Source organism: Xenopus tropicalis, chromosome 4 (genome assembly GCF_000004195.4).
Source record: "Xenopus tropicalis strain Nigerian chromosome 4, UCB_Xtro_10.0, whole genome shotgun sequence".
Taxonomy (NCBI): Eukaryota; Metazoa; Chordata; class Amphibia; order Anura; family Pipidae; genus Xenopus; species Xenopus tropicalis.
Genome location: NC_030680.2, coordinates 16,414,160 through 16,434,992, shown reverse-complemented (window position 1 = coordinate 16,434,992; position 20,833 = coordinate 16,414,160). Strand labels below are relative to the sequence as shown.

Below are 20,833 nucleotides of genomic sequence, written 5' to 3'. Positions count from 1 at the left end.
TTGTTCCCAACCTGTGGGGCTGGCCTGGTCACCATGGCTGAACTAAAAATGGTGGCACAGGGATCCCAGGCCTTACCTTCTCCTCTGCCCCTTATATGAAGAGGCCCATCTCTGCTCCACCTCCCCAGATATTTCCCCAGGTTCAAATCAGCCCACAGAATGCAGATTCCCTATAGAAGTATTTTGAGGAAAGAATCTACTATTATTAAAGGGAAAACTTCCACCTGTTTCCAACAATGCACTTGCAATGGGATAGGAATGGCCAACAGGTGGCGCTCTGACCACCTAGTTTGGTATTAAGAGTTTTAGTTCTCCATATTATTCCTAACCAAACAGAGTATGTGACCTTTCACTAATTAACTACTGTAGGGCCGGGATTTTTTTAGTCCTTGCCTCTGATTGGTGCATGCCATAACTTGGATGTGAGTAGTATGTTGTTTTAAAGGCATGGGGGAGCGATTCCTGGGCTAGCAATATATGTTCTATAGATCAGCAACTGGTGCAATATAGCAGCTGAACTCAATCCATTCCATCAGTATTGCCTCTAGGCTTTGTCTTTTACTTCCCTTTATCCTTTATATTTAAAGGGAAACTTAAACAAGTGACATTGCAAAACCAGGGCTGGTACATTATTGCTTGCCCTTAGTTGATTCAGCTGGCTTTGGAGCTTATTTATTATACCATTATTTTGATGGCATGTCCTATTCAAATTAATGGGAAAAGTTTGCCCCAGCACCAGACACTTGTGGCTAAACTGGGCAGCGCCAGACCCAAGCACAGTGCAGCGGGTACTGTGACTATGGGGAAGAATGGTGTCTGTTAACAGATATGTTCCAGTGCGGTGGAATGCATAAAAGCAATTGCAGTGCATGAAGGCATAGGGTTCAAACATTAACCCTGTAAACCAAGCTCAGATCTTGCTTTCTGCATGGCTGCCTAAAATCCAGTGCAGTCTGCAGGATGCAAATCCAGAAACATATAAAGTCTTCATACTGCACGGCAGGGTCGGACTGGGGGGGGTGCAGGGCCACTGTGGCTGCTGCCTCAGGGGCCACTGGACCATCCAAGGGACCCCCACCTAGGAGGGGGTCGGCCTTCACACCCCCTACCACCCGGCCGACCCCCTCCTCCAATTGTGCATTAATTAAGCTTACCTTCAGCATGTCAGGGGAGGGAGACCAGCAGCTCGGGGGAGTGCCCTGCAGGGATCAGGTCTGGGGCAGGAGGGCCCACCGTTTTTTTCCCAGTGCCCCAATCCAACCCTGCTGCACAGCTAATTATAGATGCCAATAACATGGCTACATAAAAAGTGCAGCCTGCAGCAGTTTTTTTTTCCTTTTCTTATAAGGGATATAAACCTTCCAATAATTTATGCAGGAGAATTATGCAATAAGATTCATCCCAACCAGCATTCAGTCATCATTCTGTTATCTAACAAGCGAAGGCTATGGAGTCATTTGTGCCTTCGGCTTTTACACTCTAATGAGACATCAGAAGGGTGGAGATAAACCTGTTCAAGCATTTTCAAAGCTAAAAGAAATAAATGTTATGCCTTCAGTCTCACAAACAAAGATCAGTGAGAAGAGTGGGTGCTAAGCAAGCTGAATTCCTATTGGAAGGTTTAAAGGAAAACCATATCCCCAGAAAGAAGATTTAATCAACAGATAGTTTATATCATATTAAGCAGCCTATTAAAGAATCTTACCAAACTGGAATATATATCAATAAATATTGCCTTTTTACATCTTTTCTCTTGGGCCACCATTTTGTGATGGGCTCCCTCAGAGATCACCTGACAGGAAGTGATGCAGCTTTAACTGTAACAGGAAGTAGTGTGGGAGTAAAAGACAGATCTTTTATTGGCTGATGGGGCCTAGCATGTATGTGTGCCCTTGGTCTGCTGCGTGCACCGTATGATCCCAGGGGGCGGCCATTAGTACTTGAAATGGTAATTTTCTATTTAAGATAATTACCCATTGGTACATGCTACAAAAATAGTATATTTTTATGAAATGGTTTATTTAGATGAAGCAGGGTTTTACATATGAGCGGGTTTGTGTCATATATTTTTATAGAGAGCTACATTATTGGGGGGTATAGGTTTCCTTAAGCAGCCCACTGGCTATGGAGACTCTTGAAGCAATGTAGCTCTCTTCCAGCAAAGACTCCAGTTCCCATCATTCCTTGCATGGTTTTCACAGGTCACTTACCTGTTTCAAGAGTCAGAACCTGCAGTGCAGAGAATAGCAAAGGCATTGAGAACATGTAAATGTAACAATTTGTTTATATATATATAATCCCTGGTGTTGCTAGATTACCGTCCCCAGCATGACTATGAAGATTTTCATTCATCCAGGTCATGGTATATCTAGTATAAATAAATCTAAAGCAACTGGACTTGTTAAGATTACTTATTACTATACGCCCCCAGCATGCTTTAACCCTTGCTGATGTGTTGGCATTTATTGGAAGGAGCAACACTGCTATGGAAGTTTTATATCCCCCTATGAAAGTGTGTGTTTAAAGGCAACCAAAGTGTGTTTTTTGGCCACAAGAACAATGCGAGGGCCAATCCCATTTGCTGTTTATTGCCCGGTGTTGATAAACACTCAGCCCCATTACGTTAGCATTTCTCAGTCATGCAGGAACTTGCAGCGCTTGGGAAGTCTGACTGCTGAACTCCTTTAAAGCGCTGCTACGTGCCCCAAACCCAGCACAGTATAGGCAAGGCTCCTCCGGGGTGCTCGTTAGCTCTAATAGCACCCACAGCACTTTTATTGCCTTTCTGGGAAACAGGCGGGGGAAAGAAGTGCCTGGGGGGGAAACAAGTGTCGCCCCGGCTGGATGAGAAGGTGCGGATCAGGTGCTTGGGTGCCTGGGTGCTGTGTCAGAAAGGGAAGTGCTCTTTGTTCTGCTTTTGATTTGTAAACGCTCCGCACAGAGAGGGTGACCTTGTTCCTTGTGTGTTTGTGCCGCACTAGGTGAGTGTTCTCACTGACCAGGTGGAAGTCCAGGGGGATAAGATCCGGGATCTGGAGTCGTGCGTGGAGGAGCACCACCTGAAGCTTAATGCCACCGAGGAAATGCTTCAGCAGGTAGGCAAGGGATGGGGCTCCTAGTGGTAACAATATCCATTGTTTATATATTTATAGTCAAGCTGTGTGTCTGCACTCTAAACCAGTTTAACAGATGGGTGCTGAAGTCAAAATATATAAATACCTATATATAATATATATATAATACAACCTGGGACTCTACAGCTCTTGTTGGACTACAAATCCCAGAATCCATGGCTGGCAGCTGCTTTACAATACATGTTTTATCAGTTGCCTTATTATACACTCTATCCCACAGCTACAGTCCCTGACACTGGCTTGCATTACTATACACAGTTACACCTCCTTCTCATAACATGACTGTAGAGTGCTTGCTAGAAAGTGATCACTTGCGCTGCTGTTCATATGTGAGAAAAAAAAGGTTGATTTAATAGGGAAAAAGTCCCAGCTGATGGGCAGGGATATTTTTTGCAATTTGTGCAGTGACTGCAGCATTGATAATATGCTGGGAGTTGTAGTTCTGCAAGACTAGGGTGGCACAACAGTACTATAGAAGGTTTATGTCTGCTTCAAAGGGAAATGTACACAGATTACCATAGTTTATTCTGTATAGGAAGTTTCCTGTTCTGTGCCTACGTGTGTTTGTTTGCACGCCTGGAAGCAGCCATGATTGCTCTGGCAAGGTTCAGTTGTTCTAGTTTAATATCAAGCAGTGCCCCCTCTGTTGGCTATTTTTTATAATGGTATCATACCTACTATCATTGCCCGTGACTTGCCAACCACCCAACTGAAACCCCACCCACTTTCACATAATCCCCACCTCTTTCAGCATCCATCATTTGGGACTGTTCCATTTGAACACTGCTCAGACATAGAGGTACCTTGTTTTAGTCAGCAAAAAATAGCTATTTTGTTCCCAGACAGTATAAAGGGCACGTGCCAGAGTCAGGCCAAAAGGTAAGGGCGCCCAAGGCAAGTCGTCAGGTCACCCCCCCCCCAGTGTGGTTTATTGTCCCTTTTAAGTAAGCAGACACGTCTGACTGAGTAAATTCTTACTTTAGAAGCGGATGTTTATGACGTAGGAGGGGGGAAAGGGCAATAAATGGAAGATGCTCACATTGCAAGCTGGTTATTCTGCATTTTAACGTTATTTAGGCAACTGGGTCCAGGTCCGGACTGGGATTCAAAATAGGTCCTGGCGTTTCAAGTACACAGAGGTCCAAACAGCCCCCCACCACCCCAACCTGATAACTAGGGACCCAATCAATAACCATTGGATTTCTTTTCTTGATTTGGATTTTTTAGCATTAAAATTCACTAAAATTCACATTTTCTATTCGTCAAAATGCCTAAAAATCTGAAACTTGCCGAGATCATGTAGATGTCAATGGCAGAGGTCCCTTCTCTTTACTTGAAGAGTCTTCTTTTGTCTCGAAATTTGGGCTTTTGGATTTGAGCGACAATTCCATAAAGTAGAAGTTTTCGTGCAACTATTTGCAAATTTCAAGTTTTTGTAGTAAATGTCAGATTTGGGGAAATGAGTTTAGTCAAGCTTCAGCTGATGTGATCCTTGCCCTTACTGGATATTATTTAAACCTCACCAATTTGCCCCATGCACGGGCTGATTAGCCACCAAATCAGCAGCATAAAGGGGTAGTTCTCCTTTAAGTTAACTTATAATACGTTATAGAATGGTCAATTCTAAGTAACTTTTCAATTGGTCTTCATTTTTTATTCTTCTTGAATTATTTTCCTCCTTTTTCTACCTCTTTCCAACTTTCAAATGGGGGTCACTGACCCCGGCAACCAAAAAACTACTGCTACAGTTTCATGTTTATTGTTACTTTTTATTACATATGTTTCTATTCAGTCCCTCTACTATTCATATATCAGTCACTCTCTCAAATCACTCCCTGGTTACTAAGGTAAACTAGACCCTAGCAACCAGATTACTGCTGAAATTCCAAACTGGAGAGCTGCAGAACAAAGAGTAAAATAATTAAAAAACGACCAATAACAAAAAATGGAGACCAATTGTAAATTGCACTCTACATCATACTAAAGGTTTAAATCTTCCCATGTATATCCACCTTTAGAGACCTGCACGGGTCTGATTTGTGAGACCCAACCCAGACATGCGGACCTACACCTGACCTTTCAATTGTAAGCTCCACTGGTTGCAACAGCCATGAATCCTCTCTGACGCGATTACATCAGGTTCGGATTGGGCCAGCGGGGCTCTGGGTAATAGGGCCGCCATCTTTTTCAGATTATAAACCTGGACAAAGGGTGGGGTAATAATGTTGGGGTTGGGGCTATTGTATCCACTGGATGTAATTCAGAGGGTTTCTGTCTGGTTTTCTTAATGTTGACAGTTCCTCGACTGTTGCTACCAGTGAGGCTTACAATCATCATTTTTGTTAAATAATAATATTAATGGACACTGGAAAGTTTCTTTCGTTAGGCAGAAATTTATTTTGGGGTTTATATCCCCCATTGTATAAACATATGCTCTCTTTTCAAGCTGACGTACTTTTTCCACGCTGCTTGTTGCCCCAGTATGGGAACCCCTGAACTCTAGGCAGAAATACCCCTTGCCCTGCTGCTGCCATACTGCATTTCTGTGCTATCCCCATGCCATATAATCGCTGTATTTAGAAAGCAAATCCTCTGAGAAATGTGCTCTGTACTCGGGCAGCAGAATTTGCCCCTTTGTGTATGAGAAAAAACTCACCCCCCCACCCGTGTGTGAAGATGAAAGGTGACACTGGGATAGGAGGGTGCACGGGGGGGGGGGCCAGACCTGTAGAACTGGTTATGTATTTTCATTTTATGATGATCTGTGATTATTCCTCACACATATCGATAAGTATCTCCGCTTTCAGGTGGTGGGAACCTCCAGTGTTTGTTTGTTTAAAGACCAGGGTGCTGGCGGAGTTGCACTGCTGCATTTTTTTATTGTTATTCTTTGGCAGAAAAAGCCATTTTTTCCCACCATTGAAAATTGCTGAGAATGCTCCTCTGAGAACTTTAGCAATTTACATTTTCCTTTTTTATTTTTTTTTCTGTTTTCATATACTGAATGTATAACCAGAGCACCCCCTGCTGGTCAGGCAGCTTCAGAAGCGTCTTCTGGCACTTACCTGCTCAGTTCTATGGCTCAGTGTGGAAAACCAGCAGCTTAACTAGTCTTCACCGGACCCCCTATCCCAGCATAAATATCTTCAGTGTACAGGGACTAGGGTGCCTATCGGTGAGGCTGATATATCAACCAATCCAGTGTTTTCTTTTATTTCATAGCTAGTGGTCTTCTGATAAAATCTAAGTGCTGATTGGTTGCAGTGGGCGGCTGCAGGTTAACAAATGAACCCCTGTAAGTAGACCAGCTTCCCCATGCATGGCAGGGCATGGCGACAGTCGCAACTCACAGTATTAGGTAACTCCTCGGGTTTTTGTTTTGTTGATCTGATTTTTGCTCAGTGTTTGTTTAAAGTGGCGTAACCCTGTGTTCCTAAAGCACGCGGAACCTCCCCTCGGCTTCACCCAAAAGCTAACAAAGGCGCAGGAGGACTGGGTGTCAGAAAGGCACGTGTATTTCCGCAAACAAGTGCTGTCACCAGTGGCGTAACTAGATGTCACTGGGCCCCACAGTAAAGTCATTTTAGGGCCCCAGGGGTTAGCCTGTTACATCCCTTACCAATAAATATTTAAATTGCTCGTTAATTAGTGCCTCATAGGGCCCCCTATACCTTCTGGGCCCCCCTGCAGCCACAGGGTCTGGTTACACCCCTGGCTGTCGCTTCTGGTCTTATTTGGGTTCAGTTCCCATGGCTGGCAGATATACATATAACATTCAGTGACCCAAGCAATGAAAAGCAAGTTAACTCAGAGGCTTGTGGCTTTATTGTTATTGTAAAGGTTTTATTGTTACTCCTATTGTTATCACTTATATTGCATTTCAGACCTTCTCCTGTTCATCCTGTCTAACCACAGCCTGGTTGTTAGGGTACATGTGACACTCGGCAACCAGGTAACAGTCCCCCCAAAATTGAGGATCAGAAGAACAAAAAAATTTGAAATAAAAAAAACCCCTAAGAAAAAGAGACCAGTTCCAAACTGGGGGCCGCTTTCCACATGAGTCAGTTTCAAGGTGAACTTCCCCTTGAAAGAAACAGACTTCTCCATTTTGCATGCTGATTTCTTTCTTCGTTATGGAATGAGTAGGCACAAGTTCTGACACCCAAGCCAAATGAAATAGGAAGTGAAAACACTTTGTGCAATAGACAGTATTGTGCTGAATTCTAGTCTAACCGCAGCTAGTTGGATATCTGATGGGACCCTTGGTGGGGGCTCTTCTTTACTAATTCTGCTCCTGAACTGCTTTTTGCTTAAGCTGACTGTTATAAAATGGGCGAAAGGGCAAATAATACCTATGCAAACAATGCAAAGGGACATGTGATCCTGTATTTGTTATGGGAATATACACTGGAGTTGTTTGTGTTTATTTTGGCTCACAGTCAGATCTGTTATTGTGAACTGGATACTTCAGAAATTATTACTTATTCATTCTGTATAAATAGTGATTTGTCACCTAGAGCTGCCACCAAGAACTAGCTGTACAGAATGGTTCCCCATAGGATAGATTGCTGCCCCCTAGCTGTACAGAATGGCTCCTCATAGGAGGATAGATTGCTGCCCCCTAGCTGTACAGAATGGCTCCCCATAGGAGGATAGATTGCTGCCCCCTAGCCCTATAGAATGGCTCCTCATAGGAGGATAGATTGTTGCCCCCTAACTGTATAGAATGGCTCCTCATAGGAGGATAGATTGTTGCCCCCTAACTGTATAGAATGGCTCCTCATAGGAGGATAGATTGCTGCCCCCTAGCCCTATAGAAGGGCTCCTCATAGGAGGATAGATTTTTGCCCCCTAACTGTATAGAATGGCTCCTCATAGGAGGATAGATTGCTGCCCCCTAACTGTATAGAATGGCTCCTCATAGGAGGATAGATTGCTGCCCCCTAGCCCTATAGAAGGGCTCCTCATAGGAGGATAGATTGTTGCCCCCTAACTGTATAGAATGGCTCCTCATAGGAGGATAGATTGCTGCCCCCTAGCCCTATAGAATGGCTCCTCATAGGAGGATAGATTGCTGCCCCCTAGCCCTATAGAATGGCTCCTCATAGGAGGATAGATTGCTGCCCCCTAGCCCTATAGAAGGGCTCCTCATAGGAGGATAGATTGCTGCCCCCTAACTGTATAGAATGGCTCCTCATAGGAGGATAGATTGCTGCTCCCTAACTGTATAGAAGGGCTCCTCATAGGAGGATAGATTGCTGCCCCCTAACTGTATAGAATGGCTCCTCATAGGAGGATAGATTGCTGCCCTCTAACTGTATAGAATGGCTCCTCATAGGAGGATAGATTGCTGCCCTCTAACTGTATAGAATGGCTCCTCATAGGAGGATAGATTGCTGCCCTCTAACTGTATAGAATGGCTCCTCATAGGAGGATAGATTGTTGCCCTCTAACTGTATAGCATAGCTCCTCATAGGATAGATTGTTGCCCCCTAACTGTATAGAATGGCTCCTCATAGGAGGATAGATTTTTGCCCCTAGCTGTATAGAATGGCTCCTCATAGGATGATAGATTGCTGCCCCCTAACTGTATAGAATGGCTCCTCATAGGAGGATAGATTGTTGCCCCCTAGCCCTATAGAATGGCTCCTCATAGGAGGATAGATTGTTGCCCCCTAGCTGTATAGAATGGCTCCTCATAGGAGGATAGATTGTTGCCCTCTAACTGTATAGCATAGCTCCTCATAGGATAGATTGTTGCCCCCTAACTGTATAGAATGGCTCCTCATAGGAGGATAGATTGTTGCCCCCTAGCCCTATAGAATGGCTCCTCATAGGATGATAGATTGCTGTCCCCTAGCTGTATAGAATGGCTCCTCATAGGATGATAGATTGCTGCCCCCTAGCCCTATAGAATGGCTCCTCATAGGAGGATAGATTGCTGCCCCAACCATACAGAGTGACTCCTCAAAACAGTTTTCCTGCTAGTAACCCAAAGAAACAGCCACCCCACCAGCAGGGCTTAAGGTGTGTGTTGCTTGTGACCATGTCTGGGCACCCTATGTAGGCAACAACAACTAGTAAATCACAGAAACTTACTCATGGCCTGAGGCTTTTAGTACAAATAGAGACTGAAAGTATGTTACCTTCGTGAGTTCCAGTCTGGGTGGTGACAGGCAAATCACTCAACTGCCCTCCATACACTTTCATGGTAACCTCCTGGACCCTTCTGGTAGAATCGAACAGGTGGCAATCTACTTGTGTGTAAGTGACTTTGGGTAAATAGGGCACGGACTGTTTGGGCTGCTGCTGGGAGAACCAGGACAGTTAAAATGCCCTAGGCCACCTGTGATGTATAGGAAATGGGTGCCTTAGGTGGCACTGTCCAACGGGGTCTCTCAGGAACATCAATCAAAACCCCACTGTGCATCACTTCCCATTGACTTGAGTTGTGCATGGTGGCACTTTAACACCTCTGGGAGAAGATCAGCAACTTGTAGGAAAACAAAACCCTGCTTAATACCCTAGCCCCTTCTAGTACCCTGCCTCCCCCTCCTGAACTGCACCACTAGGGAACCCCAAAACTGCCCTGTTTGCTTCAGGTTTTGAAAAGTAGAGCAGTGTCACTGTGTTGATGGGCTCCATCTTCAGGTTCTCTTCTCCGTGCTCTCCCGAGGAGGATGTGTAATTAAACCAATGGGTACCTGGCTCCATCTGTGCAACTCTGCATTTTAGAACCGACTACAGCAAACTGGGAAACGTAGGAGGTCCCAATAGGGCTCTAAATGGAACCAAGGGATACAAGAGGTTCTTATACAAAACCTTGAGTGCATAGTAGAGGCCCAATTCCTGAGTGCAGTGCCAGAGTTCTGGTTACAACAATCTAATCGATTACTCAATATTTGGCCAATCAGGTTGCTGATTGAGTGCAGATCTGAATGCATGATCGGAGCTAAATGCCAGACCACTGACAGACGGGAGGCATAATGAGCACTACAGTGATATGGCAGTGTAGCATGTCAGCATACCAGTCTTTATTGTGCCTTGCCCTGTGGCCCGTCCCTAGTAACGATAGCATTTAGCCAAGGCCAAGTCGGGCAGCTGAGCAGGATCTACTGTCACCAGTGAGCATGTGTTGCCCATTATGTGCCTCTAACATGAAAGGAAACCATGGCAGCAATACATATTGATACAAATCTGTCTTCTTTCCTACTATCAAATGTTTGACTTCAAAGGGAATCCATCTGCACATTACTGTCATTGTAAGGATCCTGCTTAGCTCTAAAAGGGTAAGTATGCCCTGTTTAAGATGAAAATATATTGCCTAACCAACCAGTTCTACAGGGAAAACTTTATCTGAAAACTTACATAGGCATACAGGCTGGCAACTCTAAAGCATATTGACCCATGTATGGGGCCCTTCCGACAGCCCACCTGAAGGATATACCAGGCTGGTTAGAAAGTCCCTTTGGATAAGGACTGTACTGGCGTGTTGTTGCAGTCCTTCGATTACAAGTCTCCCTAGAACCAATTACAATCCCATTGCTGGTCCAGGGGACAAATGATTGGCTCATCCTTTGGCCCTGCGTGTCAGTGGCTAATCAGGAACACTGGTTTGGTGCCCTTACCAAATAACTAGACCTAGCAACCTATGCCCAGCTTTAGTCTTAGAGGCCACTTTGGGATTGCTTCCTACAATTCCCAACACAGTCTCTCTCTCTTTAATCATAACTAGTTGTACAAGAGTCACCCAACCTTTCTCAATAGGAAGCAGCAGCCCTGCTGCCCTTGGGACTGACTTCTCTAACCACCGTCTGGGACTGTCTCTGGGAAGCTCAGGCTGAGGCATAATGTAGCTGAATTTCCAGTTGCTGTTCTTGGCAGCTTTTGGAACATTTGACTCCTAACGTGTAGGTTTCCACTTGCTCGCTTGGGCCTGGATCAGACACAAAAGTCCTTCAGACTACAATATTATTGTGGCCTGACAGCTGACATGGAGGGAGATAACTGTGCAGTGTCCAGAGAAACTGCCTGAAGCCCTGTTGGAGGCTGGCCAGCCAGTACAGCAGCTGAAAGCTGTGGATAAAGCATATTGGCAGTATAAAACTGCTAATATTGTCAAAGACAATAGAAAATACTGGCTTCATAATTTTATTAACATTCATCTCATAAGCCAGAAGTCCAGTCAGGGGCCCAGTCAAAGCAGGAGACCCAGAATTCCACTAAAGGGAATTTTTTTTTCCCATGAAAAAAGCTACGTTTGGGCGGATTGGTGGTGCAATTTTGGGTGGGTCAAGTGCGTGGCCAGGGGACATGGTCTTTTGTTGATCTCTATCACAGGCCTGTGCCCGCCCCCTATGCCACATGTGCAATACAGTTAGCCAATCACATAAGAGATGGGTAGCCCCTCTGGATTTAGCAATAAGTATCCAGAGAGGGGCTATATAAGTGGGAGCTGAATAATTGTGTGGGGGGGAGAGAAAGTTCTATAGAGGCACCTAAGCCCCCCCTGAAGCTGCCCGCCTAGGCATGTACCTTGTGCCCATATAGAGAATATGTCCCTGCCTCAGAAGTCCCGACAATAAGTTGCATTTAACTTTTAATTTGTCTTCTTTAGTCCTTCTATCATCAGGCCGTTCTTAATCTTCCGACCCGTCCATGCCGGCAATCGCTAATTATGAGATTACACCCTAACGCCCTATAGCCTAATTAAATGTGGCTGAAGCCCATAACATTTCATGCCTGATGTGGCCAATTAGCTCCTAATAAACCATATTGCCACATGCAAGGAGCTTCCCAAACCTGCACTTAAGAAGCCCAAAATACCCAGGATATTTCCAGGCTGACGAGAGACACGTCGGATTTGGCCGCCGAGATCTAAAAATATAAGCCCTGGGTCCCATCAATAAATTGTGAGCATCAAAAGGCCTCCCTACTTGGCAGGCTAAATAGGGGAACATGTGGATTCTGCATTCTTATTGTTCCTTAAGCTTTGTGCCGAGGCGCTCTCTCGCTCTCCCTCTCTGTCTGTCTCTCTCTACAGGGCACATTTGTTTCCCATTTGCAGAGCACAGGGCTGAGGCTGTCATTCCGGGTGCTGTTTTGGTTAGGAAGGTGGATGAGTGTGCAAGCCTGTGATTAGCTGATGTGCGGTTGCCTAGCTTTTAATTATCTGCTGAATATAGCGTATGGCCAGGCTCAGAGTGAAGTGACGGCTGCTCCTTCATGCCATTTCCTTGGCTGCGCCGGGCAGGGGCTGCTTCTCTTTATTGCAGAATATTAAACTTTACAGTCCAAAGAACTTAGCTTGGCTCCCTGGGGAGACTGATAGATGTCGGAGCATCTGGAGTTCCCTCAAAGGTAGGTTGGATGCACCACCAAAGGGGCAATTGCCACATCCACTTGCGTGGTAACAGACAGGGAGGTAACTGTAAAGTCAGCAGATCTTTTAACTGCTGCGGGCCCAGGAGAAATGGGGGCACAGAAGGTATAGGGGGCCAGTTGGGCAGTGACTGATAAGCAGGTTTAATATAGGGAAATGTTTTATTCCCAAGTTTAAGGAGCTCCAGAACTTATAATTAAGCCCCTGGTAGAAGCTTTTATTTGTGTGAGTGTATGAGGGGGGGCATATCTTTAAATAGTATTTTTCCCTATTGGACTTTGAACAGGACGCAGTAATAGACCTAAAATGAACACACTGAGATATAAGGGCATCGGGTTAGATTCATTGCTTATGCTGAGTTTTTTGCACCCTGGGGGCAGTTCTCAGGTAACTGTACCTTATAGAAAGGGATGTACAAGGTGCAAGGAATTTATTAACCCCACATACAGTGTGAGCATGAAGAGTAAATACTTTAACATGTAATAGTTGTGTATCTATCTATCTATCTATCTATCTATCTATCTATCTATCTATCTAATCTATCTAAGGAATAACAATTGGGCATCTCTTTGGTGCATGTCTCTGTACCGGCTATGGCATGGGCCTTTCTGTCAGTGGTATTACATTACTGGCCATACCCCATCCCAGTTAGTTGGAATGGGATTATAACACAACAGAAGTTAATAATAAAGATGGCTGTGGGCAGACAGCCCTTGACTGATGGCAGCTCATGTAATACTGGCAATGATAACAAACACACCCATATAGTGCATTAGAATACATGTTACTTGGTTCTGCAAGCTAGCACCAATAATGAGTCGCATGTTTGCTCCAAGCCTAAACCAATCAGATATCAGATATTTGCTTGTAAACAGCAGATGAGTAAACATTGGTTACTGATTGGCTACTAAGCCTGCTTTTCTTCATACATAACCCGTAATCTTTCCCCAACTTCCCAGCATTCCCAGTAGTGTTAACATTTCTAAGGTCTCTCAACTTTCATTGCCGCCCACCCCCTTGGTAAGAACCTACGGATTAGGGGCTCCATGGCTTCCTGCCCATTTGTTTTAGTCCATCACTGTTGCCCTTTCTCATGTAGAAGGACATAATGGCACTTTATCAGTTGATCATTCATGTAATAGTGTGTAAGATTCAGAATATATATATATGGTATGTGCCCAGGGCCCCTATAGTTTAGGGCCCCATCTTCCCTAACATTAGTCTTGAATGGACAGCTGCCCGAGTCTCAAAACAGTGTTACTGTTAGGATATTGAGATCCATACAACCCTGCACCATGCAGGCGCAAAAGTGTGGAATGGACTGCTTGCCCCCAAAGAGCTTACCATCTAACTTCCATCTGTAATACAGCCCTGCAAAAATGGCTTCCCCTGCTATTATCTTGTTACGGAAGTTCTGGAGTTGGAAATACACATTATATAACATTCAATATACAGTAGATTTAGGGGTGCGTTTGAGAGGGGCAAGTTACTGGCTCCCTATCTAAGCAAGTTATTGACTCTCTATCTGGGAAATGTGCAGCTCGTTAGTTTCTGGCTGCAGAAAACGGTTCGGAAGCCAAAGGACTCGGATCATTGGCTCCTGAGTGACTCAGCCAGCGCCCCGTCGGCCAAGATCAAAATGAGTGCATTTTGTAACTATTTCATTTGTGCTCAGTGTATGTGAGAAATAGAGATGTCTAGCTTACTGCCCTGCAGCTGCTGATAAAACTACAACTCCCAGCATCCTCTGTCATGCTGACAACAATACCTGTAATTCAACAAGCACTGAAGAACATCAGATCAGCCCTCTTTCTTTCTCCTGACAACTTCCCTGAATACTTCATTTGAAACTGACCAGCTGGTGGCGCTGTTGTAAGAAATGCATTGATATTAACAGTACTTTATCTCTTAATATCTTAAAATGAATGTAAAAAAAAAAATAGCCCTCATCAATTTTACATCAACTTATTTTAAAGGTTTACTTATCCTTTGATTAATTGATGCAGGAAGAGTCACCTGATGGCTCAGTTCTATGGCTTCTGTTACAATGAATGATAGAAATGGGCAGGGAATCATCAGGAGAAGCTTCCGGAATTGAGCATTTGGTTCCATCTCTCGCACTTTCATGTGAAAACTACTAATATCATGAAAACAAAAAAGAAATTGAAATTGCTAAAATGCTCAGAAGAGCAGGCAATTTTACCTTGTTATACTGGAGGGAATATGTCCTTGTTAACAGAACCTCCCAGAGTCCAATTAGCCCCGCCCAGAGCTGCTCCAAACTATTTGGAATAGGAGCCCAATTTCACCACTCGTTCCATGGCTGCTCTGCCTGCCTCACAACTTACTAAATGAGCCCAAGAGGAAACAATCTATTTCTGTTTAGGAATCTACACAGCGGTGTTGGTTTCCCCCTTTAACCCCGCGTTACTCATGAACTATTTTGTTTTTCTGCTCCACAGGAGCTTCTGAGTCGCACCTCACTAGAAACTCAGAAGCTGGATCTCATGGCCGAGCTGTCCAACCTCAAGATCAAGCTGGCCGGCCTGGAGAAGGAGAAGATTAACTACGAGGATTCGCACAGTAAAGCAGAGGTAGGTGCCCTTTGTTCCTCTGTATCCCTAACTCGTGTGTTTGTGGCTTTAGTAGGATCTTTACTAGTACCTTGTATTAAAGCTCACCCCTTTAACATTATAGCAATATAAGAGTACCTCTAGGCACAGTGGGGCTCATTCATAGACACTGGACCAGTTTGCACATGGGCAATCACCCATGGCAACCAATGAAATGTTTGGTTACGTTATTCACCCTGCAGTTGGCTGATAAGACAGTCACTGATTGGTTGTTATGGGTTACTGCCAAGGTGCAAAGGAGCCCAGTGTTTATAAATGAGCCCCACTAGTGTGACCGTATTGGTTGACAAATATGCACAGAGTGGGGTAGGCAGTCTAAAGAGTTACTTGCCTAGGGTTGCCACATGTCAGGTTTTCAAAAAAACGGGTTGTCCAGGTCAAAACCTCCTGCCTGGTTTTTCAAATGAGATTGATGCTGCGCCCAGCCAATCGCCGATCGACTCGTCATAGCCCTGCCCAGTGATGTTACAGTCCCACCTCTTTCCTGCCCCATAATATTATAGCTCTACCTCTTCCCCGCCTTGTGACATCATTGCCCACCCCTAGCCTGGCAAAAAAGCCAGCAGAGGTGGCAACCCTACTATTGCCCTCCCCCCCAGCATTTTGTCCTAGGCACGTGCTCCTCTGCCTACCCCTAGTTCTGGCCCTAGGCCCCTGACAGCCAGCTCACCAAACCCGCCCACTTACCCACCGCCAGACCCTCCTCCCCATGTGTGTACCTTATACTTTGGGAGGGAGGCCAGTGGGTGGAACGATGCAGAGGTGATTGGTTCCCGATGTCCCGTTGGCCCAGTCCAACCCTGCTTTTGCATTACAAGAAATGTGCCATTCTTGGCTCCCTGTGGTCATCATCCTAAAAGGCAAATCACAGCCTTGTTGAAAGTGCGAGCGGCCATGTTGCTTGCCTTGTTAAAGTATTTCCCAATGTGCATAAAAAGCCACAAACAGTCGGCGCCTTTGCCTATGGAGAGTCCCTCAACTGAGACCAGCAGTACTGTATAGCTGGTGTGGGGGATACGCAATGCTTACATGCAAATAAGCAGAGGAAGGAATTACTGGGTGCATAACAAGCTCTTCTCTCATTCGTTATGGTCTATTTATGGGGAGACACATGGAGGATAATCCATTCTTATAAACAGGTGATGTTTTCCCTCTGAGCCGCACTTTGCTTGCACCAGCCATGCTCTCCTCTCAGCTGTTTCACTGTATGAGCCAGGGCTAACGTATTCCTGCCTATAGTGGCCACAAATATATCCCTCTACTGCTACATGATGGGTTTGCTTTCGGGGACTAACCAGTTTGTGCCTGGTGTTCTGTGGGTTCTGTAGAATACAGCTGGTAGGGATGATTATGTTTGTGGGTTTATGTTGGGCAATGCTATTATAAGACTCCTTGATATGGACACCACTGACCTCTAAGAGAAAAACAATTAAGGGAGAACTAAATGTTAAATAATATGGTATGAGGTTCTGTATCAACTCTTTAGCAGGGAAGGTCTGTGCCCCTGAAGATGCCCCCAGTAGCCCCCATCTTCTTTCTGCTGATTCCCAGCACATACATGGGCTGCCGGCACTTACCTGAGCTTAGGGACCTACTCACAATATACTGTATATATGATATGACAAACAAACCTCATTTTCTGTTTGATGATTTCCACTCTCGCCAGCAGGCCAGAGCCCACTGAGCATGTGCAGTGCCACTGACACTCAGGAAGTTGTCTAACAAGATCCAAGATGGGGAGCTGCTGTGTGCATCTTTGAAGGCTTGGATCATTACTGTTATAGGGCTGCTAAATATCTGGGCTGGTACTAGAATCTGTGAATTCTGGCAAATGCCAGAGGGTGGGCCTGGACTGGGATTCAAAATAGGCCCTGGCATTTCAAGTACCCAGAGGCCCGAACAGCCCCCACCAGCCCAATAAATAGTGACTGTCTATGGCATCTTACAGCAGTGCCTCTGGCATTTGCCAGAATCCACAGATTGCCAGTCTGGGCCTGCCAGAGGGGCTGCTGTAAGATACCATTGACGGTTACTATTTATTGGGCTGCTGGGGGGCTTTTTGGGCCTCTGTGTACTTGAATCCCAGTCTGGGCCTGACTGGTACAGTAGGGTCAGTATATAAATACAGCATTTCTAGGTTTAGTTCTCCTTTAAAAGATCTCTGGTCGATCCATCCTGCTAAAAGCCTAGATGCACCACTTTAGTCTGCTATCCTTGAACTTCCAGTAATGCAATTCTTTCTCTTTAGTTTCAGGCAGGAAATTACGTTCCTTTTTTTATTTTTCAGCAAATGTCCCTGATTGTTTTGTGTCTAAACTTTTTTCAGTCGGTAGTGAATCTGATAAATGAACTGCAGGAGCAGATGTGCAAGCTACAGCTGGAGATCAATAATAAGATCCACGAAAGGCAGGCTAAGGGTAGCCAGTCTGACTTAATTATTAAGTCTCCTTATGCCAGCACTCTTTGCCTTACTGAAAGCCCACAGCAGCAGCACTGCCCGGGATGTGAAGGGAAGGAAGTACGAGAAGTATCTCTATCTCCGCATGTGCTTGTGCCGCCTTGGGGCTGTTTATATACAGGTGAAGCAAAACTGGTGTATCTGGCACACAAAAACACGGTTTATTTAGATGGATAAAAGGGGTATGTCTGTGTGTTCCAGATGCTTCATTTTATCTTGCTCCATCTGTAGACTAACAAGAACCTGCAGTGTGCCTTAATATCTAACCCTTTTCTGAGGACAGGCAATCGGTGTTCCAGCTGGTGCAGAAGGAAAATTGCCTTCAGTTCAGTCTTTAATTATTTTGCATATTCAATATTCGGGGTACAGGCCTGTGTAAATTAACGTGACTTTCTTCTGTACTGATTTACATGTAGATAGTGACGTAAACCACTATGTCCAAGACAGACTTGAGATGACAGAAGGTCAAGGCCTTGAGATGAAAGAAGGTCAAGACTTGCGGCTAGAAGAGGTGAATGCCATGTAGGTTAGAAGAGGTAAAGGCCATGTAGGTTAGAAGAGGTAAAGGCCATGTAGGTTAGAAGAGGTAAAGGCCATGTAGGTTAGAAGAGGTGAGGGCCGTGTAGGTTAGAAGAGGTAAAGGCCATGTAGGTTAGAAGAGGTGAGGGCCGTGTAGGTTAGAAGAGGTGAGGGCCGTGTAGGTTAGAAGAGGTAAAGGCCATGTAGGTTAGAAGAGGTGAGGGCCGTGTAGGTTAGAAGAGGTAAAGGCCATGTAGGTTAGAAGAGGTGAGGGCCGTGTAGGTTAGAAGAGGTAAAGGCCATGTAGGTTAGAAGAGGTGAGGGCCGTGTAGGTTAGAAGAGGTAAAGGCCATGTAGGTTAGAAGAGACGAGGGCCATGTAGGTTAGAAGAGGCGAGGGCCGTGTAGGTTAGAAGAGGTAAAGGCCATGTAGGTTAGAAGAGACGAGGGCCATGTAGGTTAGAAGAGGCGAGGGCCATGTAGGTTAGAAGAGGTAAAGGCCATGTAGGTTAGAAGAGGTAAAGGCCATGTAGGTTAGAAGAGGCGAGGGCCGTGTAGGTTAGAAGAGGTAAAGGCCATGTAGGTTAGAAGAGGCGAGGGCCATGTAGGTTAGAAGAGGTAAAGGCCATGTAGGTTAGAAGAGGTAAAGGCCATGTAGGTTAGAAGAGGCGAGGGCCATGTAGGTTAGAAGAGGCGAGGGCCGTGTAGGTTAGAAGAGGCGAGGGCCGTGTAGGTTAGAAGAGGCGAGGGCCGTGTAGGATAGAAGATGTGAAGATTTGGGACGAACAGAATTCAAGTGCAAAGCAAAACCAAGACTAGAGGGTTTCAATAGCAAGACAATATAGCATCTAGTCTGGGTCAAAACTGGGACTAGCTTAAGACTGAATTAAGACCTTGACTGAAACGGTTTTACAAAATGGCAGATATAAGATTTTCTGGTAACATTACTTTTTGGCATTGGGTTGCTAGGTCATGGAAGCAAGACTACAAGGTCATGGCTGACCAAATTCACTCTAGAGCTTGGGTTCAACACCTCTGCTCCTATACAATATTGCTCATTATTCCAACTGATTATTGAGTTATTACCAATCCCTGCATTGTCCTGCAGCAGGTAACATTGAAGGTTGTTGTCCTTTGTTCTTCTGCAACAGCTGGAGCATTTACGCTTCCCTGTCACTGATCTGTTCCTGATGTAGGGTGGTGCTTTCTCTCTGGCAGAAGGGCTCTCAGGTACTGCAGAGCTAAATATTATCCTTGGGGTCTTTTGGAAACAAATCCAAGTACGGCCAAGGTGTGACCTGCTTTAGAAACCGGCCTGAGAGTTTGTTAATATTATTGATAATCTGATTTTGAACAGGTTTATTGTACATTGACAAAAACTGAAGGGATGCAATCAGTCTGTTTGGGTGAAAACCAACAAAAGATTAGTTCAAATAAAATAATAAAATATAAGGAACAACAACTTTGGGTTTGGATTCATTGGAACCCTGTATTAAGTGCTGGGGTCGATTCAAACTGAATCCTGCATTTGATGCATCCCTCAACTTTGAAAATATAAAATAAACATTATTACAAAGTGTTCCAACCAGTTTCTTGCATGATTATTGTAGGTTATTAGTTGACTGGAGCCATCCAAAAGCAGAGGAGGGTTAAGGTAATCCACAGAATAGCCCATTACTGTCTTCCTGGATTCATATTTCCAGCTTCCCAGTGGAAGACCATCTATCAAACCACCTTAGACTTCCATGACCTGTATAAAAGGACTATAAAAGGCTCATAACTTTATATAGTCACGACTTCTAATATAGATATCCTATACCAGGGCCTGAACTAGGGGTAGGCAGAAGAGGCACGTGCCTAGGGCGCAACGGTGGTGGTGGGGGGCGCTAGGTATGTACCTCTTCTGCACCCCTAGTACTGTCCTTTGTCTGCCCACTCTTCAATTTGCTGTTCCTCCAGTTGCTTCTCAAGTTGCCCCATCCCAGGAGGATGCTGGCCTGTTTGCCTAAGGTGCTTAGCCAGCTTGGCCACTCTCAGTACAGAGGAATACCTATGGAATGATTGCTAGGTATTGCTTCCTGCTGAGTTTTAACATATAATAATGCTACTGAAAGAGAAATGGAAGGCAGAGAACAATGGTGACCTTGTGCAAGTCAGAAATTAGCAACATTAACACCTATAGTTTTCTAATAAAGCCTGTGGGATTACTGCCCTTCAGATCTCTACAAAAATGTGAGAATTTCCTTCTATGGCCCCTTTATCCAGCTCCATGTGAGGCTTGAATTGACAGGCAGCGTGCTTATGATGAATGGAGTTATGCAGAGACTTGTCGGAGCACCTTAATGTCTCTGCAAATATCCTATAAAACCATCACTTACACAGGGGGGAAATATTTTCTTTAGCAACGCTATTAGCTGTAAATTCAAGTGCAAACAGGCCAGGCTGTGCTAAGGTGAGTGGATATATACTCATTTAATCATTCTGCATTGGGCGTTGATTTGGGTGTTTCGGTATGATGAGATTACGTCTGGCAATCAGAATGTGGCCCAATCTTGCCTTATCTTTTCTCATTTGTACCCCAGGAGCTGCTACAGGAGCTAAAAAACCTTAAAATGAAAGTAGAAGAACTGGAAAATGAGAGAACCCAGTACGAGTGGAAATTAAAGGCAACAAAAGTGAGTTTTCTTTTATTTCCTGTTTTTTAGAGG

At 44.8% G+C, this 20,833-nt stretch overlaps 1 protein-coding gene across 13 annotated transcripts in view; it reads left to right on the top strand.

The window, feature by feature from the left end:
- Positions 1-20,833, top strand: part of ppfibp2 (PTPRF interacting protein, binding protein 2 (liprin beta 2)) — an 87,221-nt gene that overhangs the window by 38,220 nt on the left and 28,168 nt on the right. For 7 of the 13 annotated variants that reach the window (XM_031900507.1, XM_031900505.1, XM_031900504.1 and 4 more), the window contains 4 exons: positions 2,982-3,095; positions 14,979-15,110; positions 17,476-17,667; positions 20,708-20,800. In XM_031900507.1, the coding sequence (XP_031756367.1) occupies positions 2,982-3,095; positions 14,979-15,110; positions 17,476-17,667; positions 20,708-20,800 (531 nt within the window). Of the gene's footprint in view, positions 1-2,610; positions 2,853-2,981; positions 3,096-14,978; positions 15,111-17,475; positions 17,668-20,707; positions 20,801-20,833 lie in introns of those variants that run through there. The other 6 variants (XM_031900509.1, XM_031900510.1, XM_031900514.1 and 3 more) reach the window with 3 other exon arrangements.